The 11374-nt window shown below is 44.7% G+C and overlaps 1 gene segment (V, D, J or C); it reads right to left on the minus strand.

Annotated features, from left to right (window-relative positions):
• Positions 1–1297: 1297 nt before the first annotated feature.
• Positions 1298–9664, minus strand: LOC145348428 (Ig kappa chain V region Mem5-like). The segment is given in 4 exon segments: positions 1298–1760; positions 7646–7684; positions 9127–9429; positions 9616–9664. Coding segments are annotated over 4 exon segments (720 nt in total).
• Positions 9665–11374: the final 1710 nt, after the last annotated feature.

Below are 11374 nucleotides of genomic sequence, written 5' to 3' on the forward strand. Positions count from 1 at the left end.
GAGGGAGTTATCCTGGGAATCCTCAACAACATTCCAGACTCCATGTAGTTTCTCGGTACCGTGTCAAACACGGACAAGGAAACCTCCTCTGGTTCCCACATACCGTCCCCCCCTCAGCTGATGAATCAGTTCTCCTCCATGTTGAACACCACTTGGAGGAAGCACTGAGGGTGGTAAGGACACAGAATGTACTCTGGGTGGGGAATTCAATGTCCATCACCAAGAGTTACTCTTTGAAACTATGGGAGTAGTGGGACCGCGTGAGATGGAAAGGTCAAGTGGGAGGTGGTGAATATGGGATGGAGAATTGTGATTGTGATGGTTTAATCCCAGCAACTTTCAGTTTCTTTCCTGTTTTCAATCTTGTCACTCAAGAGATTCCAGATCAAACTGATCATTTTCAAATGATTGATCATTGGATTTGAATCCAATCTTCTGCTGATGTGTCATTGATTATGATGTGGAGATGCCAGCGTTGGACTGGGGTAAACACAGTAAGAAGTCTCACACCATCCGGTTAAAGTCTAACAGGTTTATTTGGTAGCACAAGCCACTCGCTTTCGGAGCGCTGACCCTTCATCAGGGGAGTGGGAATTCTGTTCACAAACAGGGCATTTAAAGACAAAATTGTAAATTGAGTTTGTATCTTTAAATGCCCTGTTTGTGAACAGAATTCCCACTCACCTGATGAAGGGTCAGCGCTCCGAAAGCGAGTGGCTTGTGCTACCAAATAAACCTGTTGGACTTTAACCTGGTGTTGTGAGACTTCTTACTGTGTCATTGATTGACAGGCCAAACAACCAATCAGGACAATCACTTGGTGAAATGCAGCCAATCAGCTGATGGGGAGGTGGGACATTTCCAAAGCACTCACCAGACATATACTGAATATTCTTAATGTTTATTACCTTTTACACATTGACATTGACAGAAAAAAGACTTGAATAAACAGCCCAGCCAGAGGAAGCTGGAGAAATTCACAGGGAGAATGGAGGTTTATTACAACACTTGTGGAGATTTTCTCAATAACATGAGAATCCTGTCCCTTTAAACAGTGACGAAAGCTTCAATTGTAACTGCAGGGTGAGCAGGAAGGAGGTCTGGTTTACTGAAGCAGATACTTCAGAGGGTCACATTATTTCTGTACAGCTGACAATCTTCAGCATCTTCGAGAGGTTTTACTTGTTATCACAAATCCACACTGTCCCCATCAAACACTCCAAGGACAGGAACAGCGGGGGTTAATACAGAGTAAAGCTCCCTCAACAGTATTCCAATAATGTTCTTTAACCACTGACCCTCAGAAGTGTCTCAGACCCACTCCCAAGAAGGAAGAGAGTTGTAATTCAATGCTGACAATGACCTTTGTCCTCCCAGCTCACCCCTGTTCTATTCCAAGTTGTGTCTCCTCTGTGGACTGTCTCTAACACTCTAGGCACATTCTGAACTCCTGACACTCTTGCTGAGGGGTGAGGAGAGGCTCACGTGGGTGAGGGCACAGGAGAAGCGAGCGTTGGACTCCCAGTCAGAGCCAGAGAGGGTCAGCAGGCTGCTGACGCTGTAGGTGTTGTCTGAAGCTCGCAGGTAGTTGCTGGTCTGAACCCCGTTGGAAATGGCTGCACCATCCTTCTTCCACTTCACCTCCACCTCATCGGGATAGAAGTGATCGGCAAGGCACACCAGGGTGGCAGTGCCCTTGGTCTTGACCTCCTCTGGGGAGGGGGGCAGCAGGGTCAGCATGGGTTGTGAATTCTCACGGGCTGGAAGAGAAGAGAAGGAATTTTAATCACTGCCATTTTCAGGCTTTCAACATCCCGAATATTAACTGGGATCAAATCAGTGTCAATGTTTAAATGTTGCAGAATTCTGAAAATCCATTCCGGGGGAACTTTTTTTACCCGTACGGAACAATCCCAACAAGAGAGGGGGCAGTTTTAGCAGTTTTAGAGAATGAAACTGGGCATGTGGAAGGTGTATCAGTGAGAGAGCATTTGGGTAATAATGATCATAATAGATTTAGAGTAGCTATGGAAAAGGGGAAAGATCGATCAAGAGTCAACATTTTAAATGGGAAAAGGCCAATTTCACTGAACTGGAATTTGCCAAAATGAACCGGAAACAGCAATTTGAAGGTAAATCAGTGTCAGAGAAGTGGTAGGATATTTGAGCTGGAGATGGAGTTCAGGACATATCTGTTCATCAAGCAATAGTGTGGGACATTGCAAAGAGAATAACGAAGGATTAAATAGGGTGAATTAGAGAGCAAAAAGGTAACTTGTGTGTGGAGAGAGAAGACATATAGGTGGTTCTTAATGTTTAATTTACATCAAATATCACAAGTGGGAGGGACAAAGTTCACATTGCAGTTCAGGAGGGGAGAGATTGTGAACTAATTAATGGGATAATGATAGTGAGCAAGGAGATATTAATGTGTTTATCATCTTTTAAAATGGTGAAATTCCCAGGCCCGGGTGAAATGTATCCCAGGATGCGAAGTAAAGCAAGGGAAGAAATAACAGAGACTCTGACCATTATTTTCCAATCCTCTCTGCCTGCAGGTGTGGTGTGGGTGGACTGGAGGATGGATAATGCTTTTTAAAATTAGTTCAGTGTCTGAGTGTAAAGGTTTGATTTGAAGCTGGTTAAATCATTTTACAATGTTACTGAAATATTTGTAAAGAAGGTTACTACAAATTCAGCACTGAAATGGTTAATGGTGAGAGTATTTAAAGACACAGTGTCCCTTTAACAGAGTGTTAACCAGTCAGGAAGCTGGAACTATTGCTCAGTCTGTCTGGGGGAAACAGGTTGAGCATCAACAAACCTCAGATCACACACAGATCAGGAGAACTTTATCCCAGAACATTGGAGCAGACTTGGATCAACACACTTCACGCAGGATTCCCATTGGCTGGTGTAGAAGCTTCTAGATTTCATTTCAAACCTTACTGCCCAGCACTGGGCTGAGGTCAAGGGTGAGGCTAGAATTAGTCTCAGTGTCCAGGGGTCAGACAGGGTCACTGTTCCGAATGACCCCATGAACTCTGGAGGGTGCGAGTGTGTGGAGAATGGGTGAGAGTCAGGATCAGGAATCTCCTAGCTCAAAGACAGAATTACATTTCTATAGCACCTGTCAGCACCTCAGAATGTCCCAATGTGTTTTACAGCTCATTGTGCACAGCAAGATCTCGGGAAGCCGAGTGAGAAAGAACAGATAAGCAGATTTGTAGTGATGTTGATTGAGGGATGAATATTGACCAGTTCATCGGGGTGAACTCCCCTGCTCTTCTTCCAATAGTACCATGGGATCTTTTACACCCCCTGAGAGGGCAGATATCAGATTGTCTCACCTGAAAGATGGGAGGCCTGTAGTTTAGAGGGGGGATGTGACAGGTGCTGGCCCTTTCCCTGTAAGGATTTTAGAAGTGGATGGGGAAAGTGGGAGGTGAACTAGAGAAACATCTTTGTTGCTGCTGAAACTCTTGCTATCTGCTCAGTCACAACTAATAAACACACAGACACATCAGACAAACATCAGTCTGTTTCTGTGGATTCTCTGCTGCTTTCAGTTCAATGAAGAGTGCAGGAGGACATGGCAGGAGCAACAACAGACAGACTGAAAAATGAGGTGTTAATCTGGTGAAGCTACAACACAGAGACTGTGTACCAAACAGCAGAAGCAGCAAGTGATAGACAGAGTTAAACCATCCCACAACCAATGGATCAGATCTAAGCTCTGCAGTCCTGTAACATCCAGCCGTGAATGGTGGTGGACAATTAAACAACTCACTGGAGGAGGAGGCACCACAAATATCCCCATCCTCAATGATGGAGGAACCCAGCACATCAGTACAAAAGATAAGGCTGAAGCATTTGCAGCAATCTTCAGCCAGAAGTTCCGAGTGGATGGTCCATCTCGACCTCCTCCGGAGGTCCTGAAGACTTGTGCTCCAGAACTTCCCGTGTCCCTAGCCAAGCTGTTCCAGTACATCTACAACACTGGCATCAACCCAACATTGTGATAAATTACCCGGTTATGAACTGTGCACAAAAACAGGACAAATCCAATCCGCACAATAATCGCCCCATCAGTCTACTCTCGATCATCAGCAATGTGATCTGAACATATCCAGAGTGATACCAAGCAGCACTTACTCAGCAATAATCTGCTCACTGACACTCAGTTTGTGTTCCTCCAGGGTCACTCAGCTCCTGACCTCATTACAGCCTTGGCTCAAACATAGAGAAAAGAGCTGAACTCCAGAGGTGAGGTGAGAGAGACTGCCCTTAACATCAAGGCAGCATTTGAGCAAATGTGGAATCAAGGAGCCATCGCAAAACTGGAGCCAATGGGAATTGGGGGGAAAACTCTCCGCTGGTTGGAGTTATACCTGGCACAAAGGGAGATGGTTGTTGTTTGGGATTTAACTCTACAATCTATATTAATGAGCTGGATGAAGGAAATGAGAGGATTGTCGCTAAACTTGCTGATGATAAAATGAAAAGTAGAAAGCAAGTTGTGAGGAGGATTGAGAGTCTGAAAAGGAATAGAGATAGGTTCAGTGAGTGGGAAAACATTGACAGATGGAGAATAATGTGGGAAAATGTGAGGTTGTCCAATTTGGCAGGAGGATTGAGCAGAATACTAGTAAACTGGAGAGAGTCTATCGAGTGATCTGGGTGTCTTTGCATCCAGGAACAGCAAGAAATTAGGAAGGCAAATGGAATGTTGCTCTTCATTCCAATGAGGATGAGTATAAAAGGAGGGATGTTTTGCTACAGCACATTGGGAAAATCACACTTAGAATATTGTGGACACTTAGGGTCTCCTTACTTAAGGAAAGATATCGGAGAATTGGAAAGAGTTCAGAGATGGTTCACTCAGCTGATTCCACCGAGTAAGGGATTGTCTTATGAGGAAAGCTTGAGCAAGTTGGGCCGATACTCATTGGAGTAGAACTTATTCCACCACCTCAGCACCATCTTCACCAGGGCAATTAGGGATGGGTGATAAATGCTGGTCTGCATAGAATCACAGAAAATAGGAACAGGAATAGGCCATTTGGCCCTTTGAGCCTGTTCCACTCTTCATCATGATCATGGCTGATCATCCAATCAGGAGCCAGATCCTGTCTTCCTCACCAAATTCTTTCATCCTATTCACCCCAAAAGCTAAATCGAACTCCTTCTTGAAAACGTACAATATTTTGGCTTCAACTGCTTTCTGTGAGAGTGAATTCCACAGGTTTACCCCTCACTGGGTGAAGGAATTTCTCCTCACCTCAGTCCTAAAAGGTTTACCCCATATTCTCAGAGTATGATGCCTCAAACTGGACGCTCCCAGCATTGGGAACATGCTTCCTGGATCGGCCTATCGAGTCTGCATCAACTCTTTTCCCATAACCCCATGTATTTACCTCACTATTCCCCCTAACCTGTTAGAATTTTATAAATCTCCATAAGTTGTTTCCTCATTCCTCTGAACTCCAATGAATATAAGTCTTAACCAACTCAACCTCTCCTCATACATCTGTCCCATTATAACAGGAATCAGTCTGGGATACCTTCTCTGCACTCCCTCTCGAGCAAAAATATCCTTCCTGAGATAGGGAGACCAAAACTGCGCACAATATTCCCAGTGCTGCTTCACCAAAGCCCTGAATAACTGCAGCAGGTCAGAATTATGAAGACACAGAGCAGATACGAAGGAACTTTTCCCCTTTTAGCAGTCGAGCACAGATTTAATTTCAGAAACAGAAGATTTTGAGGGGTTGGAGGAAAAACACTTTCACTCAGAGGGTGTTGGGAATCTGGAAGGTTCCACACACCTGACGAAGAAACAGTGTTTCTGAAAGCTTGTGGGTTGACTATCAAATAAACTGGTTGAACTTTAACCTGGTGTTGCGAGACTTCTTAATGTCTTTATCCCAGTCCAACACCGGTAACTCCACATCACACCAGAATGGTGTCAGGGACTTCTTCAAACAGAAATTAGAAATGCAGATAGAAAAAATGCCTAAGGCTAATCTTTAATCTCCTGTTGTTACGGAGACAATGGAGACTGATTGTCACATCCTGGCAGACATCCAAAACCCATCTCTTGTTGAGTTATATCCCAGAATGGAGGAACTTCTTCACTCAAAGGGTGGTGAATCTCTGGAATTCTCTGCCCGTTGATGTGGTGGAGGCTGCCTCGCTAAATATATTTAAGTCACGGGTAGATAGGTTTCTGATAGACAAGAGAATTAAGGGTTATGGGGAGAAAGCGGGAAAGTGGAACTGGTCCACTTCAGATCAGCCATGATCTTATTGAATGGCGGGGCAGGCTCGAAGGGCGAGATGGCCGACTCCTGCTCCTATTTCTTATGTTCTTACGTTCAAAGTAAACTGATCCTGGGGTGAAAGACATGTTTGTTTGTTACATTTCAGGAAACAACAGGGAAATGGGTTAAAAATCCAACTGTATCCCTGAGCTGTGTGTACTGGTGCTGGGGTGACAGAATGTGAGTTGAGACATTTTTCGGGGTGCTCCAGTTTCCTCCCCCATTCCAAAGGTTTGCAGGTTAGATGGATTGGCCATGCTAAATTACCCCGAGTGTGTTCTTCAGGTGGGTTAGCAATGGTAAATGCGCAGGGTTACAGGGAGCCTGGGTAAGAAGCTCTTTTGGAGAATCGAGTGAAAAGATTTCTCTCACGTCTCTCAAAATCTGCTGCCTCTGTGATTAAGGGGAAGAGTTTCCTCATATCTACCCTATCTCTGTCCCTCGTAATTCTGTCAATGGACTGAATATCCTCCTCCTGCACTGTAGGGATTCAATGGCTAATAAAAAACTACATGGACTGTGTAAGGTTTCCACGGGTGAAGGGATCCATTTTAAATGAACCCTGTTGTGACCAATCGAGGGCGGGATTCCAGCTGATTACTCCTCACCCAGGAGCAAAACAAAATTGGGATCCGGTTCAGGAAGTTAACAAATGAGGGAGCCTGTCTGAGGACTGGTCACAACATGTACACAGCAAGATTCCACGCACAGCAATGAGAACAATCAGCATTTTCAGTGATGTTGGATCCGGGATAAATATTGGATTGCACTCATCCTAAAGAGAAAGTAACAGAGAGTCTCCCCAAAAGCCTGGAACACTGAAGCCACTGGATTGTGAGCCCTGCTGTGGCTGTTTGTCATCAGAACTTCAGCAAGAGATAAGCAGGGAGTGGAGAGAGCAGAGTGAAAGCTGGGGCAGGTGGCACCTCGGTGTCTGACTGTGCTGCTGCTGTGATCAGTTATATCAGAGAGTGAGACAGAGAGTTCAACTTCACATCAAACTCTGCCTGTGTGTGTCAGACTGAGACTGACAGGAGTCTAGAGAGTGATTTCACTCCATGCTGCAGGAATGTGAACACAGTCTGCAAACGTCCAGATCTCCTCCACACGGTGGGTAAAAGCTGCTTACTTATATCTTGCTGCTTAAAGGGGGGAATGGAAGGAAAGAAATACAGCTGGACTCCCTGTTCTACACAGTGTTCTTCAATCTACCATTTCATTGACTGCAGCTTCCTCACTAACACCTTCAACTATTCAGTATTTGTGTTTGAGAAAGTTTCAGCATTGAAAGGGTTAATAATGGAGGATTGGGCTTTACTTACTCAGTCTGAGTTTGGTTCCTTTACCGAACGTAAAGCACACTGACAGCTTCCAGTGGAGGAGCTGTACAAAAACCTCTGTCTGACTCACTCACTCACTCACTCATCTTTTTCTCTCATTCTTTCTCTCTCACACTTTCTCTCTCACTCTTTCTCTGTCTCTGTTTCTCTCAATATCTCTGTGTTTTGTTGGGAGAGTTGAGAATTCTAATTTGAGATGATAAATCTTTCAGCTGCTTTTCTTATGTGGACATGGAGAGTAAGAGAGAAACTCAAGGCCTTCAGCGAGCAGTGGACACCACAGGGACTGGAGTGTGTAGTGGATAGTGCAAATAATTTGTTCAGTTTACTTTCTTGTGTTCACTAAATATTATATAAAACTGTGGGATGTGTCAGTACAGGAGGTGGGACTGTGTGTCCATTATTATATATTATATAAAACTGTGGGATGTGTCAGTACAGGAGGTGGTGCTGTGTGTCCATTATTATATATTATATAAAACTGTGGGATGTGTCAGTACAGGAGGTGGTGCTGTGTGTCCATTATTATATATTATATAAAACTGTGGGATGTGTCAGTACAGGAGGTGGGACTGTGTGTCCATTATTATATATGATATAAAACTGTGGGATGTGTCAGTACAGGAGGTGGTGCTGTGTGTCCATTATTATATATTATATAAAACTGTGGGATGTGTCAGTACAGGAGGTGGGACTGTGTGTCCATTATTATATATGATATAAAACTGTGGGATGTGTCAGTACAGGAGGTGGTGCTGTGTGTCCATTATTATATATTATATAAAACTGTGGGATGTGTCAGTATAGGAGGTGGTGCTGTGTGTCCATTATTATATATTATATAAAACTGTGGGATGTGTCAGTACAGGAGGTGGTGCTGTGTGTCCATTATTATATATTGTATAAAACTGTGGGATGTGTCAGTACAGGAGGTGGTGCTGTGTGTCCATTATTATATATTATATAAAACTGTGGGATGTGTCAGTACAGGAGGTGGTGCTGTGTGTCCATTATTATATGTTATATAAAACTGTGGGATGTGTCAGTACAGGAGGTGGGACTGTGTGTCCATTATTATATATTATATAAAACTGTGGGATGTGTCAGTACAGGAGGTGGGACTGTGTGTCCATTATTATATATTATATAAAACTGTGGGATGTGTCAGTACAGGAGGTGGTGCTGTGTGTCCATTATTATATGTTATATAAAACTGTGGGATGTGTCAGTACAGGAGGTGGGACTGTGTGTCCATTATTATATATTATATAAAACTGTGGGATGTGTCAGTACAGGAGGTGGGACTGTGTGTCCATTATTATATATTATATAAAACTGTGGGATGTGTCAGTACAGGAGGTGGGACTGTGTGTCCATTATTATATATTATATAAAACTGTGGGATGTGTCAGTACAGGAGGTGGTGCTGTGTGTATTGGGGTTTTTGTAAGGCTCTGTATCACTGTGTAGAGGGTAGCTGCTTCTTTGCTGACAGTAATAATCAGCGACATCCTCATTCTGAACATTGCTGATTGTCAGGGTGAATCTTGTCCCAGATCCACTGCCGGTGAATCGGTCGGATACTCCTGTGAATCGATTTGATGCATCATAGATCAGCAGAGCCGGTTTCTGTCCTTCTCGCTGTTGGTACCAACCCATGTAACTGCTAACAGATTGACTGGCCGTACAGGTGATGGTGGCGGTCTGGCCCAGGCTCACTGACAGCACCGGGGGAGTCTGGGTCAAGATGATGTCTCCATTGATACCTGAGGGGTAATAGAGAAACAGAGTGAAGTAAGAACTGTCACAGAAAGAGGCTGTACAATGAGATATTGTTGGAGACACTGACTGTTCCTCTCCTTTCAGCATTTTCCCTTCAATCACAAGTCAGGAGAATTGGATTGAAATGGAGAGCAGGGAAATATTCAAGGTGGAAGGAGAGAGATTTGTACCTGCGATGCAGAATGCCAGAGGCCAGAGCAGCTGGATGGCTGAAATCATGGTGTGTGCTCGTGTCCCTGTGCCTGGTTACTGATAAACTCTCCCTTCACTGGGCTCTGCTTTATAAAGCTGCAGCCTGTGAGAGTCTCACTGCCTGTTCCTCAGTTTGTAAATGGTCTGACCCAGAGAAACCACGTCAGCACCTTTCACTTCCTCTTCTTCTCTCTCCTGAGAGGCTGAGGGACAGAGGCTGAGGGACAGAGACTGAGGGTCAGAGTTCATTCTCTGACCCTCAGTCTCTGTCCCTTAGCCTCTGTCCCTCAGTCTCTGTCTCTCACTCTCTCAATATCTCTCCCTCACTCGCTGTCTCTCTCTCTCAATATTTATCCCTCACTCGCTCTCTCAGTCTGAGTCTTTCTTTCTCGATATCTGTTCCTCAGTCTCTGTCTCCATCACTCTGTTGATATCACTCCCTCAATTGCTGTCTCTTTCACTCTCTGAGTAACTCTTCATTAGTCTATGTTTCTGTCCATCACACTCTCACTGTCTCTCTTTCTTGTCCTTCCTGTCTCACACTCTTTGTTTACCCTCTCATTCACTCTTTCTTTCTCCCTTCTCATTCTCCCTCCCTCTATTCCTCTCGGTTTCTCCCTCACTTTATCTCATAGAGTCATAGAGGTTCACAGTAAGGAAACAGGCCCTTCAGCCCAACTTGTTCATGCTGCCCATTTTTTTAAAGCCCTAACTCCAGTTGCTGTATTTGGCCCATATCCGTCTATACCCATCTTACCCATGTAACTGCCTAAATACTTTTAAAAAGACAAAATTGTACCCGCCTCTATTACTACCTCTGGCAGTTTGTTCCACCTCTGTGTGAAAAAATTCGCCATTTGGACACTTCTGTAACTCTTCCCTCTCGCCTTAAACCGATGTCCTCTAGTTTTAGAATCCCCTACCTTTGAGAAAAGATATAAATTATCCATTTGATCTATGCCCCTCATTATTTTATAGACCTCTATAAAGTCACCCCTCAGCCTCCTACGCTCAAGACAAAAAAGTCCCAGTCGATCCAGCCTCTCCTGGTAACCCAAACCATCAAGTCCCGGTAGCAGCCTAGTCTTTTCTGCACTCTTTCTAGTTTAATAATATCCTTTCTATAACAGGGTGACCAGAATTGTACACAGTATTCCAAGTGTGGCTTTACCAATAAACAAAGAACAAAGAACAACCCAGCACAGGAAACAGGCCCTTTGGCCCCACAAGCCCGCGCCGCCATCTTAACAAAGCATTTTCCTACACCTACCTTGTTCCGTGTGTATGCGAGTGGTACCCCTATTGTTACCAGGCCCTGGGACCTCCACTTGTCCATGGTTCATAGCCATAATCTCCTCGTTCTCCCGAACCAGAAATGCATCCTCCAAACGCAGGTCTAACTGCCTGACCCGGGCCCTCAAACGCTGCAGCTCTAAACACTTGACGCAGATTTGGGCCTTCGGGAGACATGATGCCTCCAGGACCTCCCACATGTGGCACCTAACACAGCTAACGCATCTCCCCATAGCCCCTGCCATGTCCTGACATCCCTTGGAATTATATATCCCAAAATGGAACACAGCAAAGATGGAACCAGTGACTCACCTTGCCTAAGCCTGCTCTCGCCTGAGCCAGTGAGCCAAAGCCCTTATAGCTCTCACTCTGCTCCCACTCACTCCGCTGCCTGCTCCCGACGCTGCTCGCTGTCTATTATTGCCTTTTTTTAATACCCCCCGC

Source organism: Carcharhinus amblyrhynchos, chromosome 9 (genome assembly GCF_965287045.1).
Source record: "Carcharhinus amblyrhynchos chromosome 9, sCarAmb.v2.hapA, whole genome shotgun sequence".
In the NCBI taxonomy this organism is placed as follows: domain Eukaryota; kingdom Metazoa; phylum Chordata; class Chondrichthyes; order Carcharhiniformes; family Carcharhinidae; genus Carcharhinus; species Carcharhinus amblyrhynchos.